This window comes from Natrix helvetica, assembly GCF_964273705.1.
Source record: "Natrix helvetica genome assembly, chromosome: 1".
In the NCBI taxonomy this organism is placed as follows: Eukaryota; Metazoa; Chordata; class Lepidosauria; order Squamata; family Natricidae; genus Natrix; species Natrix helvetica.
This window is the reverse complement of record NC_138548.1, coordinates 17,169,185-17,191,261: the sequence shown is the minus strand read 5'-3', so window position 1 is coordinate 17,191,261 and position 22,077 is coordinate 17,169,185. Positions and strand designations below refer to the sequence as shown.

The following is a 22,077-nucleotide window of genomic DNA, read 5'->3' as shown; positions in this document are numbered from 1 at the left end:
ACTGCACCACTGCGGCTCAGGGGGTGGGGGTTACACAGTTTCAGAGCCAACCAATATAAATGGGTAAATTATCCTGGTGGTTTCCAAGCCCGTCTCTGACCCTTGTTTGTCTTTTCCTCCAAGGATTTGAGCTGGAACAAATATATAGACAAGAAGCTGGAATTTTATGATCAGTTGCTTTTGGATACCATCCGGCGTGACCAGGATCCGGTGGTGAGGGAATACATGCGGTTGCTTGCCCTGTGTCACACAGTCATGGTGGAGGAGAAAGAAAGTGAGTAGACTAGTAGTTGTTGATTCTACTTTTGGTCATCTCAGTTTTGTAGGAGTTGGTCAGGAGCAAAGCTGGAACAGGCTGAGACTGGAGGTAACAGAAAAAATCCCCAGCAGCCGTCTTCTTCTTTTTTAAAAAAATTCTATCCTGCCTTTATTGTTTTTACACATAACTCAAGGAGGTGAACATATCCAACATGCTTATTCCTTCTCTTATTTTCCTAGAACAACAACCTTATGAAGTGAGTTTTTCTCAAAGAGAGCGACTGGGTCAAGATCACCCAGCTGGCTTTCATAGCTAAGGCGGGACTTGAACTCAGGGTCACCCGCTTTCTAGCCTGAGTGCCTTAACCACTAGACCCGGGATGCCACCAGTGATACACAAAGCCCTCTCTGCGACCATGCGAGCCTTTGCCCCAGCTCAGCTCCATTGCTCAGGCGTGCACGCCTCCTGACGGGCAGCTGATTTTTTGGTTGCGCGTGCATGGACAGGGAGAGTGCTGGGGTGTGTGGAGCCACCCCCCCCCATGGCCCATTTTTTTGTCCCAGGAGGCAGCAGGGAGGCCTACTGGGCCCAAAATGGGGTGCGGGAGGGTCGTGCGTGCACGCGCAGGGGCTGGGGGCACGCACACCTTGCGTTATTTGGGCACGTGACAACAAAAAGGTTAGCCGTCACTGCACTAGACCAAATTGTCTCTCTGAATACTGAATCCTTTTGCACCCCAAATAATAGGTTTTATGTGGGCTTCACGTTCTGTTGTGATCTTCAGGAAAAGGTTTAAACTGACTTCAGTAGAGAGACACTCAAACAGGAGGTTCAGATGGGAAATGGAAAGACTGTCTGTCAAAGCTATGTTCTAGAAAGACTTCAGACATGCATTTGCCACTTTTCCAAAAAGCCATTTGTCTCTGATAACCAGTACAATGCCTAATCTTTCTAACATTACTCAGACAGGCCAGCTGTAGGTCTTTTAAGCATGCCGGTGAGAGGCTGAAAAAGATATCCTCTGTTTTGGTTGTTGTGCTGGCATCTCAACCCATCTGATTTGCTTGACTGCATTTCATTGCCAATATGAGAAGGGTGCCAGTATTGCTTGGCATTAGATATGAAGAGATTAAAATCTTCTTTTGAAACGGCAATTAATTCGATGACACCTGAGCCACTCTCTTTCTAATCCGATTACCTGTCCACTTGAAGTATGACCAAGGAGGGCGTCTCCCCAAGTTACAAACAATGCTGGCTCTACAGTGACACCCCATCATCAATGCTGAAAGAGATAAAGTTTTCTTTTGAGAAACAAAATAAGGGTTGATGACGGGTATGCTTCTTATGCCTGGGTCAAGAACAGTGTTTACGACATGCCAGTCAGTGGTGGAATTCAAAAATTTTGGCTAGTGGTTCTGTGGGAATGGCTTGGTGAGTGTGGTGTGGCTTAGTGGGCATGGCAAGGGTAAAACCTCCATTCCCACTCCAGGGGAAGATTACTGCAAAATTCCCATTTCCTCCCGATCACCTGGGACTCGGGAGACAGAGAATAGATGGGGGCAGGAAGAGGTAGCATTTACTCTTCTCTGAACTACTCAAAATTTCCGCTAGCGGTTCTCCAGAACTGGTCAGAACCTGCTGAATACCACCTATGATGTCGTTATAACAGAGAAATGGTTGCTCAATCTTTTCTTGAAATCCTCCAGTGATGGAGCCACTTTCTGGGACATTTATGAAGATGTTGAAGAGTATATAGGACCTATGACGGAGTCTTGGAGTGCCCCACGGCATGCTTCCCTCCATGTAGATGTAATATTCACGGTTCACCTATCTCGGCATGAAATAGTTTTTAAATTTTTCAATTAAATTTTAAAATGTGTTTAAAACTAAAGGTAAACTGCTCCAAACTCGATTGCAGAAAATATGGCTTCAGCAACAGAGTGGTCAATGCCTAGAATGCACTACCTGACTCTGTTGTTACATCCTCAAACCCCCATAACTTTAACCTTAAATTGTCTAGCGTTGACTTCACCCCATTCCTAAGAGGTCCATAAAGGGGCCGTGAATAAGCGCACCAGCATGCCTACCATCCCTGTCCTATTGTTCCCATTTATTCGCCCCCATTTCCTGTTGTTATCTTGTACATGTTGGACAAACTAAATAAATAAAATAAATAAATACAGACATCTGAGCCTTCACATAATGTGTCCCAAGTAGGATAATTTGAACCTGGCCATTCCTGCCTTGAGGGAGAACTCTGGATTGATTTCTTCAATCATCCATTTGTTTATTTTCTTGGCCATCCACAAAATCCTCAGGAGGCTCCCTCAACACCAGAGTTCAAAAGCGTCAATACTCTTCCTAGCCTCCTTCCTCAAAGTCCAACTTTCGCTTTCATAGAGTATTGCAGAGTATACTAAGGCTCGAACGATTCTGATCAGGGTAGTGATAGACACATCAGAGCACATGAAGAATCATAGGATATTTTCTGTTTATTTATTCTATTATCAAAGGCTCCGAGAGAAGTATAGATGGCTTCCCCCACCACACATCACACACTTTTTATGTTCAGGCTAATCCTGTGAGGGTTTTTATGGCCTTGAAACTAAACATTTGTGAAATAGTTTAGAAGGTACAATAAAGAAGCCGTAATAAAGACAACAGTTCCTGGCAACTGTTTATAGCCTAAGAACAGCCACAGCAGAAATAAATAAATTAAAAAATACACTTGAGTTTTTAAAAGTCAGGAAGAATAAAAGGTAAGATATCTAAAGATACTACGGACGCTGTGGCTCAGTGGCTAGGATGCTGAGCATGTCGATCAGAGAGGTAGACAGTTCCGCGGTTCAAATCCCTAGTGCCACGTAATGGAGTGAGCTCCCGTTACTTGTCCCAGCTTCTGCCAACCTAGCAGTTTGAAAGTATGTAAATATGCAAGTAGAAAAATAGGTACCACCTTTGGTGGGAAGGTAACAGTGTTCCGTGCGCCTTGAGTCATGCTGGTCACATGACCATGGAGACGTCTTCGGACAACTTTGGCTTTGGAACGGAGATGAGCACTGCCCCATAGCACATATGTGCGAACCTTTACCATTACCTTATCTAAAGGTACTAGCATAAACCTCAGGTGAGTTTCCTTCAGAAAAGGTTCCAAAACTCATACCCTTTTCCCCCTCTTAAGATTTAGAATGTTTTACAAGGTCAAAATATTTATACAAGGTTAAATATGAGCCAGCAGTGTGCAGCAGCTGCCAAAAAAGCCAACACAGTTCTAGGCTACATCAACAGAGGGATAGAATCAAGATCACGTGAAGTGTTAATACCACTTTATAAGGCCTTGGTAAGGCCACACTTGGAATACTGCATTCAGTTCTGGTCGCCACGATGTAGAAAAGATGTGGAGACTCTAGAAAGTGCCGAGAAGAGCAACAAAGATGATCAGGGGACTGGAGACTAAAACATATGAAGAATGGTTGCAGGAACTGGGTATGTCTAGTTTAAGGCAAAGAAAGACTAGGGGGAGACATGATAGCAGTGTTCCAATATCTCAGGGGTTGCCACAAAGAAGAGGGAGTCAAGCTATTCTCCAAAGCACCTGAGGGCAGAACAAGAAGCAATGGGTGGAAACTAATCAAGGAGAGAAGCAACTTAGAACTGAGGAGAAACTTCCTGACAGTTAGAACAATTAATCAGTGGAACATCTTGCCTCCAGAAGTTGTGAATGCCCCAACGCTGGAAGTCTTTAAGAAGATGTTGGATAGCCATTTGTCTGAAATGGTATACAGTTTCCTGCCTAGGCAGGGGGTTGGACTAGAAGACCTCCAAGGTCCCTTCCAACTCTGCTATTGTATTGCATTGTATTAACTTCTGGGACACTCTTTTGACTTTGGTCTAATCTTTTTGTTCTTAGGTGAGCTTGTTTACCAAGCTGCTTCTCCAGATGAGGAAGCCCTGGTCACAGCTGCCAGAAACCTGGGTTATGTCTTTCTCTCCCGCACTCAAGATACCATCACCATAAGTGAACTGGGCATACAACGAACTTACAAGGTGCTGGCATTGCTAGATTTCAACAGTGTGAGAAAACGGATGTCTGTTTTAGGTGAGTATGGGCTCCTCTGGTACTATTTCTCTGCATATATGTCGAACTGCGAAGTATAGCTTCTCTAATGGGTATTTGGCAGAGGGTGAGTTGCTCCCGGTTCAGCCCAGATCAGGGGAACCAGTAGTGGCGGTGGTGGGAGGCTCCGCCCATCCGCCTGGATGCTTCTGCACATGCGCGCAAACTGGTAGTAAAAAAAATGGCAACCCACCACTGGTATTTGGGCAAATGTGCAGGATTGGAAGGAAAATCTTTTTTTAAAAGTGGAGAATTTCATTTTAAGAAGGATTAGGCAGATGCATCTGTTTTATTGAAAGCAGCCTAGAACTGTAGGGAGGGGCGGCGTATAAATTAATGCAACGGACTAAGTAAATCTGGTGAGAAGCAAAACTTACAATTTGAACCAATGTTGGCAAATGGAAAATGAAGGCAACAGATAAGGATTTTGTGTCTATGTACCTCCATGTTCACGCCTTACCTGCTGCTGAATTGGGATAAATTAAAATGAAATTTCATTGTTTTAAGACAAAATAAGCTGGAGGATATCCCAAAGGTACTTTTTCCCTGAAGGCAGCCAGACCTTCCTGGATTTTTGCTTTGAAATCCAAGAAGCTTTCTCCGTTCTAACAGACAGGTGGGGAATGGAAGCAGAGATGGATTCCTACCGGTACGGGTCGATTTGGCCAAATAGGTAGCAACTCGGCCGGACATGTGACCATACCAGTTCTATCCTGGGTGCCGCCATCTTTATTTTCTGCGCATGTGCAGAACAATCTTCATTGCAAAAATGTAATTTTTTTCCTTTTTAAATGGTATGTGCATGCGCAGACCTTTTAAAGTGTAAATGTGCACGTGTGAAACGAGTGAGCGTGCGCAAAATTTTTCAGGCACTGAACCGGTAGTAATGCCGGCAGGAACCCACCCCTGAATAGAAAATTGTTGCTTTTTTGATGGAAGTGGGTACATTGTGAGACATGCCAGCAGAATCAAGTTAGGCATTTTCTGAATTTTTGATACATTGAGCCCAAAACATTGACCATCGATGATCTAGGAACAGAGAGACCAGGGGTGGTATTCACTTACTTTCCCTACCAGTTTGCAAATGTGAGCCATCCATGCATACACTCTGCCTTCCGCACATGCGTTTTGGCTTGAAAACGTGTCTACATAAGATGGCATAGAGCCGGGGCGCCCATCCGCACATCATCAAGATGAAGAGCGAGAGGAGGAATTCTGGGAATTGAAGTCCACAAGTCTTAAAGCTGTCAGGTTTGAACACTCCTGGGAGGGTTTTTTTCTCTAAAGGGTTAGGGATGCAAGGGTCTTGTAACTTGACAGTTTTAAGACTTGCGTGCTTCAAATGCCAGAATTCCTGAGCCAACATGACTGGAGGAGGAATTCTGGGAGTTGAAGTCCACAAGTCTTAAAGCTGTCAAGTTTGAACACCCCTGGGGTTTTTTTTCTAAAGGGTTAGGGGTGCAAGGGTCTTGTGACTTGACAGCTTTAAGACTTGCGTGCTTCAAATGCCAGAGTTTCTGAGCCAACATTTTGGTTGCTAAACAAGAGCGTTGTTAAATGAGTTTCACTACATTTTACAAGTTGGCCACACCTACCCAGTCACATGGCTTGGCAAGCCACTCCCACAAAGCAGGCCACACCTACAGAAGAGGCTTTAAAAAAATTTGAAACCCACCACCAGTGCTACCTCTTTACACTAAAAGCATCCAAGGACAGCCTTGAGGCATGTGAAAGCTGTTAGGCTTAATCACCCATCACTTGGGAGGGAAAGCTGGCAACAGCCGTGAATGGGGACCAAGACAATAAAAGCAGGCTAGGGAACAAGGCTGTGAACAGCAAATGTCATGCCAGCATATTTTTCAGCTGCCTCAAAGTCAGTTGGAGACCAGAGCAGTTCAGCTCAGCAGTGGCAAAAAGCTTTGCAACTGAATTTGCTTCTGGAGTCCCTTCACAGGCTGCAACATCCCCCCCCACCCCGCCTTGCCCACACACACATAAACCAAGCAACCACTGGGTGGCAGCAAAAATTTTCTGACTGCCATCTAGTGGTCATCAGGATTTTTTGCATCCCAGTTCTGATAGCTGTACATTGGACAAGCAGAGAGAAATAGGATGAACTCTTCACACACCCTGGGGCAGTGATGATGAAACTTTCTGGCACCAAGTGCCCAAACCAAAATGTGCCTGCGTGCCGGCCACCCTCAATTTCCACTACCAGTTCGGGTGAACCGGTCCAAACCGGCTGAATACCACCTCTGAGAGAGACTGAGGTTTAAATGTCCTGACCTCAGCCATGAAAGCTCATGTACAACTTGGATCAACCTATTGTAAGAACTGAGTGCTTGGAGGGAAAATGGAATGTGAATGTAACAAACAAGCAGGCAAACCAACCAACAGGTGAATACAAGGGGGCATAAATATCCTTATCTCTTTTTCTCAGTGCAAGATCCTGAAGGTTGCATCAAGCTTTACACCAAAGGGGCAGATTCTGTGATCCTAGAAAGACTCCACAGTGACCAGACTAATGAAGGTTGCACCATCAAAGCACTGGATGTAAGTTTTGTATTGTATAGAAAAGCCATGAATGGGGGCCATGATTATCTCGTTCAGGGGTGTCAAACTCAAGGCCCTCGGGCCGAATCCGGCCTACAGGGTGCTTAGATCTGGCCTGCGGGCTCACCCTGGAAACAATGAAGGACCCAACACCGGCCCACGGTGCCTCTACCAACAAAACTGGAGCTTAGGAGGTCTGCGTGCAGCCTCCCGTTTTCACTGGCAGAGGGCTGCAGGAGGCTGTAGCAGCCGAAAACAGAGCCTCGATGAGTGAGGTGGAGCTGGCCACACCCCCTTCCCCCGAGGTCAAACACAACCCTGATGCGCCCCACAATGAAATTGAGTTTGATGCCCCTGATCTAGCTGAAGCTCTGCCCCATTTTTAGGTGCATCGATGTGTGTTAAAAGGAGCAGGGGCGTCAATCTTGCAGTTCATCTGTCATCTTGACGGCTTTAGTTACAATTAAGACCACCTAATTTATCTGCTTAATTTTGAGCCAATCACTCGTGCCAGGGGTGGGCTGCTGGGGGTTCGCAGGGGTTAGGGAGAGCCTCTAGCTAAGATTCTGTGCAGTTCGGAAAACCCCCAAATCCCACCCACTCCTCCCATCCCCTCCCAGGAGTCCCCATGCGGCCCATTTTGGATGCAGGTAAGTGCAGGGCTTGTACAGAGGCTTGGGGAAGGCGAAAAACAGCCCTACCAGAGGTTCGGGCCTCCGGAGCCTGGGGACGGCAAAAACTCTGCCCCCCCCTGCCATGGGGCTGGAGGTTGACTAGGTCACGCCCACCATGGCCACGCCCTCCTAGCAACCAGGTGGAGAATCCCTTGCTAACATTTTTGAAGCCCACCCCTGCTCTTCGCCCAGGGACCTTGTGGGAAAAAAACCTGAACTAAGAAGAGATTGGAGAGCCACTTGTCTGAAATGGTTTCCTACTTGAGTTGGGGGTTGGATTAGAAGACCTCCAAGATCCCTCCCAACTCTCTTGTTTTGTACACTGCTGAAGTTCTTGGGGGAAAGTTTGGATGAGAATCTCACAAATAGGCGCACACATTCATAGCAAATGCCGCCCCCTGAATGACCCACGCTTGTCCTCTTCTCCCAGAGTTTTGCAGCGGAGACCTTGAGGACGTTATGCCTGGCTATGAAAGAGGTGGACAAAAAGGACTACGCTCTGTGGAGCAAGAAACACCATGCGGCGAGCATCTTACTACAGGGCCGGGCCCAAGAGTTGGACAAAGTATATGAGGAGCTTGAGCAGAATCTCAAGGTAAACGTTGGTTTTGGTCTGGACTGGCAGCCGAGTCAAAGGGAGATCAAAGGGATATATTAAAAGACGACGTATTAAAGAGGAGAGTTGTTAAATACTACTGTTATTATATCACTGTTATTACATTATCATTATACAATTGTATCACAGCGGCCAGTTGTTTCGCCGGATTTGGCATTGATTACTAGTCGGGCCCCACCCAGGGGCCTAGGACATCGTAACATATTTCTGTAATATACGTGCGGATCCAAGCAGTGCAGCTTTTTGCATTTGACTGATGGTGATCTTGTCAAGTTTTAACTGTTTTAAATGTAATTCCAGTGCTTTTGGAATAGCATCCAGTGTGCCGATTACCACTGGAATTACCACTGCTGGTTTGTGCCATAATCGTTGGATTTCGATTTTTAAGTCCTGGTATTTCGCGATTTTTTCATGTTTTTATTATTATTATTATTATTATTATTATTATTATTATTATTATTATTATTATTATTATTATTATTATTATTATTATTATTATTATTATTATTATTATTATTATTATGATGTTAATCTTTGGTGACATTCACAGCCTTTAGGGCTGGTTGGTAGCTCAACAGCTCGAGTCCTAACCAAGGACCTAGGAACTGTTAAGGTAACGTCGGAGGATATAAGTTGTTCCAAGTAAGGTGTTTTTTTGTAAAATCAGGATGTTCAAGTCCGATAAATTTAGAATTTTCAAATAGTGAGGTAGCCCTTTAGGTATTGCTCCAAGGGCTCCAATTACAATCGGGACAACAAATGATTTCTTTTTCCACAGTCGCTCAACTTCAATTTGCAAGTCCAGGTATTTTGTGATTTTTTTCTTGCTGCTGCTTATTATTATTATTGTTGTTGTTGTTGTTAGAATACTAAAGCAAAGATGAATATTTTAAAAAAACAAAAACAAAGGGAAATTTTGGATATTGTTCCATTTTTGCGTAGGAAGTTAGTTGTGTAGGAAGTCTAGAAGAATGAAATATCCTGGGAAATATTGAAAAGGCAGAATATTATATTTCCCTGGATCAGAAATGGAGAAACATGTTTTTAGGCAAGAAGACTCTCTCTTAATAGCCCCCACCTTTTAATGGCCCATTAAAATGCCTGTGCCCGTCTTTTCTACATAACAAAGATACCCCCTTCAGCTCCAGGGTGATGGGATTAAGGCATGATGGCATTAGGCCTTTACCCATCTCACCACATGGCACCTGGGAAGAAGCAAGGCTCAACCAAACTTGGACTCAAAACAGCCTAGAGCAGTGATGGCGAACCTTTTTCGCCTTGGGTGCCAAAAGCACCCCCATAATTTCATGCCCCCCCCCCGGGCTGTGCCCTCTGCACATGTGTGCGTGACCTCCCCTGCTACCCCACGCGTATGTGCACAGTTTTCTTGGAGCCTGGGAGGGTGAAAATGGCCTCCCCCGCCCCCTGGAGGCTGGAAACCGCCCGTTTTCTGACTTCCGGTGGGCCCGGTAGGTCCGTTTTTTACCCTCCCCAGGCTCCAGAGGCTTTGTAGGAGCCTGGGAAGGGCAAAAAACGCCCCAACATGCAAATCGGAAGTTTGGTAACGGACTTCTGGGTTGCCCGTTGGGCCGTTTTAAGCCTCCGGAGGATGAAACACAGCCGAAAATCAGCTGGCCAGAACGCTGGAGCTGACAGGGCAACGCCTCATGTGCCCTCAGAAATGGCTCCATGTGCCACCTGTGGCACGCGTGCCATAGGTTCGCCATCACGGGCCTAGAGAGTTGCCCCTGCATGGCCCCATGGGAGTCTGACAACCAATCAGAATACATTTCTTACACAGGAACAGGAAACAGAGCGGTGGGGCCAAACAGAGAGTATAAAAACCCAGCAAGCCCCTTCATTTCCCTCTTTCCTTCTTCACCCAACATCTGGAAGCATGTGATCCCCCCTTTTCTGTTCAGGAGCTCAAGCCATGTGGTCCTGTCCACCATTAAACCATCTTTCCAAGCAGCCTCTGTGTTTCCAGTGTCTTTTCCCCCACTCGGAAGTGAACCCAGAAGGACATTTCTTACAACAACTGAGAGTTGACCTTATTTGAAGCTACTTTGGCTGAAAAGAGTCCTACAGATAGTCCTCTGGCTTACGTCCACAATTGACCCCAACATTTCCATTGCTAAGCAAGACCGTTGTTCATTGAGTTTCTCCCGTTTTTACAACCGTCCTTGCCACAATTGTTAAGTGAATCGCTGCAATTGCTAAGCTAGTGGCATGGTCGTTAAGTGAATCTGGCTCTCCCCGTTGACTTTGCTTCTCAGAAGGTCGCAAAAGGTGGTCACAGGATCACACTGCAACCGTCATAAATACTTGCCAGATGCTTGTATTGGATCACATTTATTTTTATTTATTTATTCTTTGCATTTCTAGACCGCCCCCTCTCCCAAAAAAGGACTCGGGGCGGTGTACAGTCCACACAACAAATAACAAATAATAAATACAAATATAAATATAGATATAAATATACATATGGAGGAGGTTAAAAAATTAAAAGAACTGTACAGAAGAACATAAATATGGTTCTGAAAGCCCTAAAATCAATTAGATTTAAAACTATACCCATTAAAATACCAGTTGAGAGTATATTTCCAGGAGGTAACAGTTGTAACAATAAAAATTATGCCAGGCCAGCTAATCGAAACAGGTGAGTCTTCAATTTTTGTCGGAAGGAGCGGAGGTCCGTGGTGGTTCTGATATCGGGGGGGAGGTCATTCCAGAGGGTTGGGCCCATCACAGAGAAGGCCCTACTCCTTGGCGCTGCCCGCTGGCATTGCCTAGTGGACGGCACCTGGAGAAGCTCCTCCCTGTGAGAGCGGATTGGCCGCAGGGATGTATGTGGGAGGATGCGATCCCGCAAGTAACTAGGTCCTGTGCCATGGAGCGCTTTAAAGATGGTAATCAGAACCTTGAAACGCACCCGAAAAACCACAGGCAGCCAGTGCAGCTTGCGCAGGAGTGGTGTTACGTGGGAGTATCTGGAACTCCCCATGACAACCCGCGTGGCCGCGTTCTGGACTAGCTGCAGTCTCCGGGCGCGTCCCAAGGGAAGCCCCATGTAGAGAGTGTTACAGTAATCTAGGCGAGACGTCACCAGCGCATGAGTGACTGTGCGTAGGGCATCCCGGTCCAGTAGGGGGCGCAATTGGCGCACCAGGCGAACCTGGTGGAACGCCCCCCTTGCCACGGCTGCCACATGGTCATCCATTGACAGCCGGGCATCTAGGAGGACGCCCAAATTGCGCGCCCGTTCCACAGGGGGCAATTGCTTGTCCCCTATGGCCAGCGATGGAATCAGCTGGCTGAACCAAGGTGCCGGTAGCCACAGCCACTCAGTCTTGGAGGGGTTGAGTTTGAGTCTGTTGTCCCCCATCCAGACCCCGACGGCTTCCAAACACCGGGACATCACTTCGACAGCCTCGTTGGGGTGGCTTGGGGTTGAAATGTACAGCTGGGTATCGTCAGCGTACAGATGGTATTCAACCCCAAAACCACGGATGATCTCGCCCAGTGGCTTCACATATGCATTGAACAGGAGGGGCGAGAGGACCGACCCCTGCGGCACTCCACAAGAGAGTGGTCTCAGGGTCGATCTCTGCCCCCCTGTCAACATATATTGCATCCGGCCGGAGAGGTAGGAGCCAAACCACCGCAAAACGGTGCCTCCGACTCCCATCCCCTCCAGCCGGCGCAATAGGATACCATGGTCGATGGTATCAAAAGCCGCTGAGAGATCTAATAGGACCAGGATAGAGGAATAACCTCTATCTCTGGCCCTCCAGAGATCATCAACCAACGCGACCAAGGCTGTCTCTGTGCTGTGCCCGGGTCGGAAGCCGGACTGGCGTGGGTCTAGATAGTCGAATTCATCGAGGTGACGTGGAAATTGCTGCGCCACCACATTCTCAACAACCTTCGCCAGAAAGGGAAGGTTGGAGACTGGACGATAATTAGCTAGCTCCATTGGGTTAAGCGAAGGCCTCTTGAGTAAGGGCCTCACCACCGCCTCTTTCAAGGCAGTTGGCAAGGATCCCTCCCCCAACGAGGCATTCACCAGGCCCAGAAGCCAGCCTCGTGTCACCTCCCAGGATGCCAGTACCAGCCAGGAGGGACACGGGTCCAATGAACATGTGGTGGGTCGCAGCCGTCCACGCAGCCTGTCCAAATCCTCGGGGGCAACAGAGTCAAACTCCTCCCAGAGTGGACTCACAAGACTCGCTGTTGACGGCCCGTCCAGACCGCTGGAGGGGGCCCATCCGCTTCGGATCTGAGCGACTTTGTTCTGCAGATATTTTCCAAACTCCTCTGCTCTTCCCTGTAAGGGTGCCCCCCGCGTCTCTTGCACCAAGAGAGAGCGGGTCACCCTAAACAGGGCAGCAGGGCGGTTATCCGCAGACGCAATAAGAGCGGCACAGTGTCTACGTTTGGCCGCTCTCAATGCCACAAGGTAGGTCCGTAAATAGGCTCTTACCTGTGTTCGGTCAGACTCGGAGCGTGAGGACCTCCACCTGCTCTCTAGACGTCTCCTATGGTGCTTCATCACCCTCAGCTCCTCGGTATACCAAGGTGCCCGGGTGGGTCGCTGCCGTAGGAGAGGTCGCAGAGGCGCAACTCGGTCCAAGGCCCCAGCCGTCGCCCTATTCCAGGCGGCCGCTAGGTCCTCTGACCGAGCGCGGGTCAGGGCTACAGGTAATGGTTCCATCAGGTGCTTAGGGCGGTACCAGCTTGGACAAACTGGCTCCGCCTCCTCGCGGTGGGGGGTAGCGCCAGGGAAGTCTAGCCGGAGGCATGAGTGATCTGACCATGACAGGGGAGTAATATCTAAATCCCCTATTCCCAGATCACTTATCCACTGCTCAGATACAAAAACAAGGTCCAGTGTGTGGCCACCTTCGTGTGTGGGGCCCTGAATTAGTTGGGTCAGGCCCATGGCTGTCATGGAAGCCATGAACTCCCGAGCTACCTCGGATGCTGCTCCCGTCGACGGCAGGTTGAAATCCCCCATAACCAAAAGTTTGGGGATCTCCACCGCCGTCTCCGAGATCAGCTCGAGGAGCTCGGGCAGGGCTGCTGACGTATAGCAAGGAGCCAAGTATACAATCAGCAGACCCCACTGCCTCCCTGGGCCCCATTTCACACCAAGTGACTCACACCCAGATATCTGAGGAACAGTGAACTCCCTCGGCTCTAGACCATCCCGCATAACTACCGCCACCCCTCCACCCTTCCCCAGGGCCCGAGGCTGATGGAATGCATGGAAACCCGGTGGGCACATTTCCACGAGGGGTAAACCACCCTCGTGACCCAACCAGGTCTCCGTTATTCCTGCAAGGTCCAGCTCCCCCTCAGAGATCAACTCATTAATGAGGGAGGCCTTGTTGGTCACGGACCTTGCATTGCAAAGCATCAGCCGCAGGCCCTGTCTCTGTAGTTCCCAACCACCTAGGTTGCGGGGGTTGGTACAAACGACCGGGCGTAGCCAGCAGCCACGGTCTCCCAACCGACCTTGTGATCTTCTCTTGTCCTCGCATCCCCCCCTCCCCGCGACCGTTGCAATAAAACAACCCTCTACTGGAATAGCTTGTTCCCTCTCCCCCCCCACTCCGCTCACTTCCCTCCTGGACTCACCTGTTCGTCTGGCACTGGCTTCTCTCCTGGCCTGGTTATCTCCCCCCCCTTCCCAGAACCCCCTAAAAACAATATAAAACATTTTGATAAAAAGCCCCTCAGCTTCCTCTTCTTCCACCTCTCGGGGTTCACAAACCCGTCATCAAGGCTGGCCCTTGAGAGAGCCAAGGGCCATACCTGCGAGAGAGGGGCCTCTCGCAGGCGGAGCAGGTCTGTCCTCGAATAAATTGATAAGTTGTTAATAGTCCCAGTAGGGTAAGGGTGCAGATGATGCAAAGTTAATAGTTAATAGCCGGTAGGGCTAGAGTCTCAATGGAGGGTGGGGGTATTCCAGTGTCTAGGTGGTACTTGGTACTTGGAGGAAGGGGGGGGAGGGCAAGAAATGATTAAATATCCCAGATGGTGGTGGGGGAGCAGAGGTGGTAGAAAATGGTAAGGGTAGATGATAATTCAGTTCAGCTGTTTCCAGGTGGATATAGCCCCCCCGATGGATGGGGGGGGCATTCTTGGCCCAGCTGCTTAACTCCTAGTGTTGACCCACTAGAGTCAGCAGGGCCCGGGTGGGGTATGGGAGCAGCCAGGAACGACAAAATATCCCAAGGAGTCCCTGGCTGCGGCTCCCTCCGTTCGTCCGTTGCCGCAGCCATCTCCCTCCGGCTGCTTCCCAGCCCTTCTCACCTATTAGATGTTTCTCCAGCGTCCCTTTGCGTCCCGTTGCTCCCCTTGTAATAATAATAATAATAAATTTGAATTTATTAGCCGCTCCCTTTCCAGACAGGACTTGGGGCGGCGTACAATAAAGCATATAAAACATAAAACATATGTACAAACATATAAACATACATATATACAAAGACATACATGCACGGAGGAGGTAACAAATTACATCACATTTAGACAGTTAAAAATCACCATTAAAATACCCCAATTGTAAAAACACAATTTAAAATTTAAAAATTTAAAAGGACTGTCAGGAGGAGTAAGAAAAATTACGGTTGAGCCAGGCCAGATAATTGAAAGAGGTGGGTCTTCAGCTGTACACGGAAGGAGCGGAGATCGAAAGTAATCCTGATGTCACGGGGGAGGTCATTCCACAGGGCTGGGCCCATCACAGAGAAGGCTCTGCTCCTGGGTGTCGCCCCCCGACACTGTTTAGCGGACGGCACCCGAAGAAGTCCCTCTCTGTGTGAGCGGATTGGTCGTAGGGATGTATGGGGCAGGATGCGATCCTGCATGTAACTAGGTCCTGTGCCATGAAGCGCTTTAAAGATCATAATCAAAACCTTGAAACGCACTCGGTAGACCACAGGAAGCCAGTGCAGCTCGCGCAGGAGAGGTGTTACAGGGGAGTATCTAGTCCTCCCCATAATCACCCGCGCGGCCGCGTTCTGGACCAACTGTAGTCTCCGAGTGCATCTCAAGGGAAGCCCCATGTAGAGAGCATTGCAGTAGTCCAGGCGAGACGTCACTAGCGCATGGGTGACTGTGCGTAGGGCATCCCGGTCCAATAAGGGGCGCAATTGGCGCATCAGGCGAACCTGATGGAACGCCCCCCTTGCCACGGCTGTTACATGGTCATCCATGGACAGCCGGGCATCTAGGAGGACGCCCAAATTGCGCACCTGTTCCATGGGGGCCAGTTGCACGCCCCCGATGGCCAGAGATGGAAGCAACTGGTTGAACCGGGAGGCCGGAAGCCACAGCCACTCCATCTTGGAAGGGTTGAGTTTTAGTCGGTTGCCATCCATCCAGACCCGTACGGCCTCCAAACACCGGGACATTATTTCAACGGCCTCATTGGGGTGGTTCGGGGTGGAAATGTATAGCTGAGTATCATCAGCATACAGATGATATCACACCCCAAAACCACGGATGATCTCGCCCAGCGGTTTCATGTATGTGTTGAACAGGAGAGGCGAGAGCACCGATCCCTGTGGCACTCCACATGTGAGTGGCCTCCGGGTCGATCTCTGCTCCCCTGCCAACACACGTTGCATCCGGTCAGAGAGGTAGGAGCCAAACCACCGTAAAACGGTGCCCCTGACTCCCAGCCCCTCTAGCCGGTGCAACAGGATACCATGGTCGATGGTATCGAACGCCGCCGAGAGATCTAATAGGACCAGGATAGAGGAACAACCCCTATCTCTGGCCCTCCAGAGATCATCAACCAATGCGACCAAGGCCGTCTCCGTGCTGTGCCCGGGTCGGAAGCCGGACTGGCGCGGGTCTAGATAATCATTTTCCTCCAGGTGACGTGGGAACTGTTGTGCCACCACACTCTCTACAACCTTCGCTAAAAAAGGAAGGTTGGAGACTGGACGATAATTGACTAGATCCGTTGGGTCCAGGGAAGGCTTCTTGAGAAGGGGCCTCACCACCGCCTCTTTCAAGGCAGCCGGTAGAAACCCCTCACCCAACGAAGCATTCACTAGGCCCAGGAGCCAGTCGCGTGTAACCTCCCAGGATGCCAGTACAAGCCAGGAGGGACACGGGTCCAATAAACATGTGGTAGGTCGCAGACGTCCACGCAACCTGTCCAAATCCTCGATGGCAACCGAGTCAAACTCCTCCCAAAGCGGTCCCTCAAGACTCGCCACGGGCGTCTCAACTGGACTACTGAAAGGGGCCCATCCCATCCGGATTTGAGCGACTTTGTCCTGTAGATATTTCCCAAACTCCTCTGCTCTGCCCTGTAAAGGGGCTTCCCGCGGTCTCTCAAACAAGAGGGAGCGAGTCACCCGAAACAGGGCGGCAGGGCGGTTATCTGCGGATGCAATAAGAGCGGCGCAATATTGACGTTTGGCCGCTCTTAATGCCATAAGGTACGTCCTCAAGTAGGCTCGTGCCTGTGCTCGGTCAAATTCGGAACGGGAGGATCTCCAACGACTCTCTAGGCGTCTCTTGTGGCGTTTCATCACCCTTAGCTCCTCGGTGAACCAAGGGGCCAGGGTGGTTCGTCGCCGCAGGAGAGGCCGCAAAGGCGCCACCCGGTCTAGGGCACCAGTAGCCGCACTATTCCATGCGTCTACCAGGTCCTCCACTCGGGGGCGGGTCAGGTCCACAGGAGGTGGCCCAAGCTCCGTCTGGAACCTATCTGGTTCCATCAGGCGCTTGGGGCGGAACCATCTAATACCTTCCGGTTCCGCCTCCCCGCAGCGGGTGGTAGCACCAGGGAAGTCAAGTCGGAGAAGTGAGTGATCTGACCATGACAGGGGAATAATAGCTGGATCCCCTATTCCCAGATCACTCGTCCACTGGCCGGAGACAAAGACAAGGTCCAGCGTGTGGCCTCCCTCGTGAGTAGGGCCCTGAATTAACTGGGTCAGGTCCATGGCTGTCATGGAAGCCATGAACTCCCGAACCCCCTCAGACGCTTCTCCCATCGACGGCAGATTAAAATCCCCCATCACTAAAAGTTTGGGGGTCTCAACCGCCACCGATGAGATCAGCTCGAGGAGTTCAGGCAGGGCCGCTGATGTATAGCGAGGAGCCAGGTATACTATCAGCAGGCCCAACTGCCTCCCTGGGCCCCATCTCACGACAAGAGACTCACACCCGGATGTCTGTGGCACAGTGAACTCTCTCGGCTCCAAGTCATCCCGGATAATCACTGCTACCCCACCGCCCCTTCCCTGGGCCCGAGGCTGGTGAAATGCTCGATAACCTGGCGGGCACATTTCCACGAGGGGTAAGCCTCCCTCGTGGCCCAACCAGGTCTCGGTTATTCCTGCGAGGTCCGGCTCCCCCTCCAAAATTAGATCGTGGATGAGGGGGGCCTTATTGACAACGGACCTCGCGTTGCATAACAGCAGTCTCAGGCCTTGGGTCTGTAGATCCTGACCACCTAGTATGCAGGGGTTGGTACAAGGGACCGGGAATGACCAAAAACCCCGGTCTCCCAACCGACTACGCGCTCTTAATCTGTCCTCGCACCTGCCCCTCCCCACGACCGTTGGTAACAAAGAGCTCTGCACAGGAATGCTATCTTCCCTCTCCTCCCCCACTCCGCTCCCTCCTCCTTCGACCACACCTAGGTGCCTGGCTCTCCCATCCCTCCTGACCTGTTCCCCCCCCCCATCCCTGTACCCCCTTACAATTTTTAAAAAGCAATTAATTAAAAAACCCCTCAACGTGCGCTTCCTCCACCTCTCTGGGTTAATGAACCCGTCCTCAAGGTGGGCCCTCGAAAGGGCAGGAGGCCATAACTGCGAGAGGGGGGACTCTCGTAGCTGTAGCAGGTCTAGCCTCGTGTATAACATAATTGGACAGGGCCAAGTTCATCAAGTGGGAGCTGTAGATGTTAATATGTATCAGCAGCCGCAATTCCCACTAAGGGGATGGTCCTGGCAAGAGGATAGTCCAGGCAAGGGGATAGGCTGATGAAAATAGTCCACATCTGGATGGAAATGGTGGCTGATGGAAATAAGAAAAAATAGCCAGCTGGTGGATAAAAGATTGCAGCTAAGAAGTAGTTTGTAGTAGATGGTAGGTCATAATAGGCGGTAGGGCGGATAGCCCATAGTAAGTAGGTGGTAAAAGAGTGGGGGGGGGTAGTGGTGAGCTCAGCAAAGCACTGGGTCTGACCTTCTGCATGGGCCTCTGATGTTCCAAGCCTCCGTTCCATGGCCTGCCATGGTTGTAAATAGTCCTCCGTCCCTTTGGCAACCCATGGTCGTTGTTATTGGGCCCGGGAGGGCTGCATCGGCCTCCCTGCGGCCTCCCTGCAGCCCTTCCACCGTTCTTTCCGCTCTCTACTTCCTCCGGCGCCTCAGGCCTCACTCTCCTTCCCTTCTTCCCTTCGGCGCCTCGGATCTCTCGGGCCCCCCTCGGGCCTTGCACTCCTTCCCACGGCCCTCTCGCCAGTCTAAAAGCACAATCGCCGGCCAGTTTGGAGCTCAGCGATCCATAGATCGTAATTTGGGCCGCACGGCTCTCCTGGGTTGCCACCATCTTTCTAAATGTCTCAGGCCAAAATCCGCCCAGTCACACAGTCACACAGACCACCGCCGCCGTCCTCCACCTCCTCCAGCCTTCTCTGCCCCCTCCGCTCAAGTCTTTACCGCTGCGCTGCTCCGCTGGCGCTGGCGCTCCGTTGCTCTGCCACCCTGACTCAAAAAACGCCAGCCGCCATGCTGGCTTAAAACGCCAGCCGCCATGCCGCGCCGACTGGCGCGCTATCTTCCTCCTGTCTGGCTGCTCGGCCGACCCAATGGGCCAGCTTGGAGCCGGGCAGGGTGCCAGGATATTCGGCGCCAGAAATCCCTGACCCTCAAGGTGGAAATGAGGGTCGGCAGCATCCCGCCCGTCAAAGAGCCCTCAGCATTTAGCGGAGCTCAGAGGCAGTCCTCCATTCCCTCCGGAAGCTCCTCCTCCTTTTAAGAGTTTGAAGAGTTTGTGCCCTTCGATATCTCTGGGGTCTCTCCGATGCCTTCGGAGTCTCTCGCCCCCTCCTCCTTACTTTTCTTTCGGCTTTTCGGCTTTTTTCCGGCTTTTTTGGCGCCAGCGCCGCCTGCGCAGCCGAACCACGCCGTCACCATTGTTCTTTCCTTGCCGCTAGCCGTTTACAGCCCTCCGATCCTCTTCTCCCTCCGATCTTCACCGACCACCCTGGCGGGCCAAAACAAGCCCGAAACATGCCTGGGTGGTTGGGCTATCCAACTCTCGGCCCCCTTCGATGATATGGGGGCTGGCAGCAATCCCTACCCGGTCGGGAGCTCCATGGTGCTCCTGGAGCTCAAGAGGCGACCGCCATCGTTGGAAGCTCCTCCTCCTCCATCCTCCTCCACATGACCATGGGGATGCTGCAATGGTTTGGGTGAAAAATGATCCTGTCACTTTTTTCCAGTCCTGTTGCAACTTTGAACGATCACTACACAAATGGGTTACATTTTGAAATGTTGGGCTCAGTTGGGTCGTAGGTCGAGGACTACCTGTACTGTACTATGAAATTTGTACTGCAAAGTTTCTACTGTGAAGTTTTGAATCAACTCTCCTTTTGTTCTTTCAGCTTCTGGGTGCCACAGCCATAGAGGACAAACTACAAAATGGGGTCCCTGAGACCATTCACCTTCTCAAAAGGGGGGGTATCAAAGTGTGGGTGCTAACTGGAGATAAGCAAGGTACCTCAGCCAATTCTTGACTTTCGGAAATGACGTTCTTTTATGGGAATTTCTTTCTTTCTTTCTTTCTTTTTTTTTGTAGGCATCCAAATGATTTTACTTTGCTTCAAGACATAGGTCCACAGCTAAGTACAGAATCTGAAAAAAAAACTGCATAAACAAATTAAAAGTCATTACTCACTGAACCCCTAAATCCGTGATTGTGAACCTATGGCACACGTGCCACAGGTGGCACATGGAGCCATCTTTTGAGGCCATTTTTCGCCCTCCGGAGGCTTCAGGGAAGCTCCTGAAGTATGAAAAACCGGCCCTAGGGGCAAACCGGAAGTTCAGGAACAGACTTCCGGTTGGCTCATAGGGCCGGTTTTTGCCCTCCGGAGCCTTCAGGGAAGCTTTCTGAGGGCTCCTGAATGCTCTGGAGGGCTAAAACCAGCCCAGAGGGCCTCCGGGGGCGGGGAAGCTGTTTTTGCCCTCCCCAGGCTCCTATAAAGCCTCTGGAGCCTGGGGAGGGCAAAAAAACCACTCCAAAAATGGAGGGGGGAGTGCTGGTCGTGCGCGCATGCACACTGGGGTCATGCACAAAGCGTTATGGGTGTGGCACGCCCACGCACGACCCCCCCTGCGCTCCCCCAGCTTTTGGCGCATGAGCCAAAAAAGGTTCGCTACCACTGCCCTAAGTTAATAACAGCCATGGTGGTGCAGTGGTTAGAATGCAGCAGGGGTGGGCTTCAAAAATTTCAGCAACCAGTTCTCTTCCCAGTTGTTTGGTTGGGGGTGGCTAGTCGGATTCCTGCAACACGGGGGGGGGGGGGGTATTAAGTAAGTAAGCTCCCTGTCAGGAGAGCGAGTTTGCAGAGAAGCGTAATGAGAGCGGTATGGAAGAACACGCACAAACCAGCATACAGGGACACCGAATAGTATAAAATGTAGTAGTTTACTATGTGGAAATATAGAGGTATTCAGAGTTCAATTTACAGTCCAATTCATACACGGTTCAGTCAGTCAGTTATCAATGTTCTCAGTCAAGGAATGATCCTTCGAATACAGTCCAGTATCAAATAATCAGTTTAGGCTAACTGTAGCAAAAACACAATAACTCACAATACATTCACCGATCAGCGTCTAACAAACAGAGAGCTAACAGTCATTCTGGCTCCCTCTTATGGCTGTTTGAGGTAACAGCAACCAATCATATTACAGCAGTACTTAAAGAAACAGTACTACCATACTGGTTTATATATTGCTAACCCAACTGTTAGCTTACATTCCTAACAGGGGGGTTGTTTTCACCTTCCCCAGACTCTGGAGGATCTGTCTTGAGCCTCTGGGAAGGCAGAAACTGCCTTCCCCTGGGCTCCAGAGGCCCTCCGGAGGCCAGAAATGGGCCTGTTTCTGGCCTTCCGGAACTTCCAGGAGGCCCATTTCCCCCCCCCCCCCCCCCCGAGCCTCCACATGGGCCCTGCACTTACCTCGCATCCAAAACGGGCTGCATGGAGACTCCTGGGAGGGGAGGGGGGCAGCCAGAGGTGGGATTTGGAGGTGGTCCGAACCAGCCATAAGGTTAGCTGTGGGTTCTCCCGAACGCAGGAGAACCTGTAGCAGCCCACCCCTGGAATACAGTTTTGCAGGCTAACTCTGCCAACGGCCAGCAGTTCGATTCTTAGTAGCACAACGTTGACACAGCCTTCCATCCTTCCGAGGTGGGTAAAATGAGGACCCAGATTGTTGGGGGCAGTAGGCTGACTCTGTGAACCGCTTAAAGAGGGCTGTAAAGCACTGTGAAGCGGTATATAAGCGCTATTGCTACTGCTGTTGCTTAACACATTTGGATAGATTCTTTCAGGTGTATGCTCATCTTTTCTGAACAAATTGGATGATCAAAAAAAAAGTTTAAAAACCAAACAATTCATATGAGAGGGTGTGGAGGCTGGGAAAGGAATGGAAGAGAAAGGAGGACTTGATAACTGACAGACTCAAAGTGAGGCTGTTAACAGCTTATAAACAGCAACTTAAGCCCAGGTGGGGAGAAATCTGGGAAGAAGCATTTGAGATCGTTCAAAAAGATTAGATAGTGAAGTGACCACTAACAAGGAGTTAGG

The 22,077-nt window shown here is 50.1% G+C and overlaps 1 protein-coding gene across 1 annotated transcript in view; it reads left to right on the top strand.

The window, feature by feature from the left end:
* Positions 1-22,077, top strand: part of ATP8B3 (ATPase phospholipid transporting 8B3) — a 115,892-nt gene that overhangs the window by 63,398 nt on the left and 30,417 nt on the right. Inside the window, exons 15-19 of the mRNA XM_081958164.1 lie at positions 124-274; positions 4,170-4,358; positions 6,817-6,929; positions 8,034-8,198; positions 19,867-19,978. Coding sequence (XP_081814290.1) covers positions 124-274; positions 4,170-4,358; positions 6,817-6,929; positions 8,034-8,198; positions 19,867-19,978 — 730 coding nt within the window. The remainder of the gene's footprint in view (positions 1-123; positions 275-4,169; positions 4,359-6,816; positions 6,930-8,033; positions 8,199-19,866; positions 19,979-22,077) is intronic.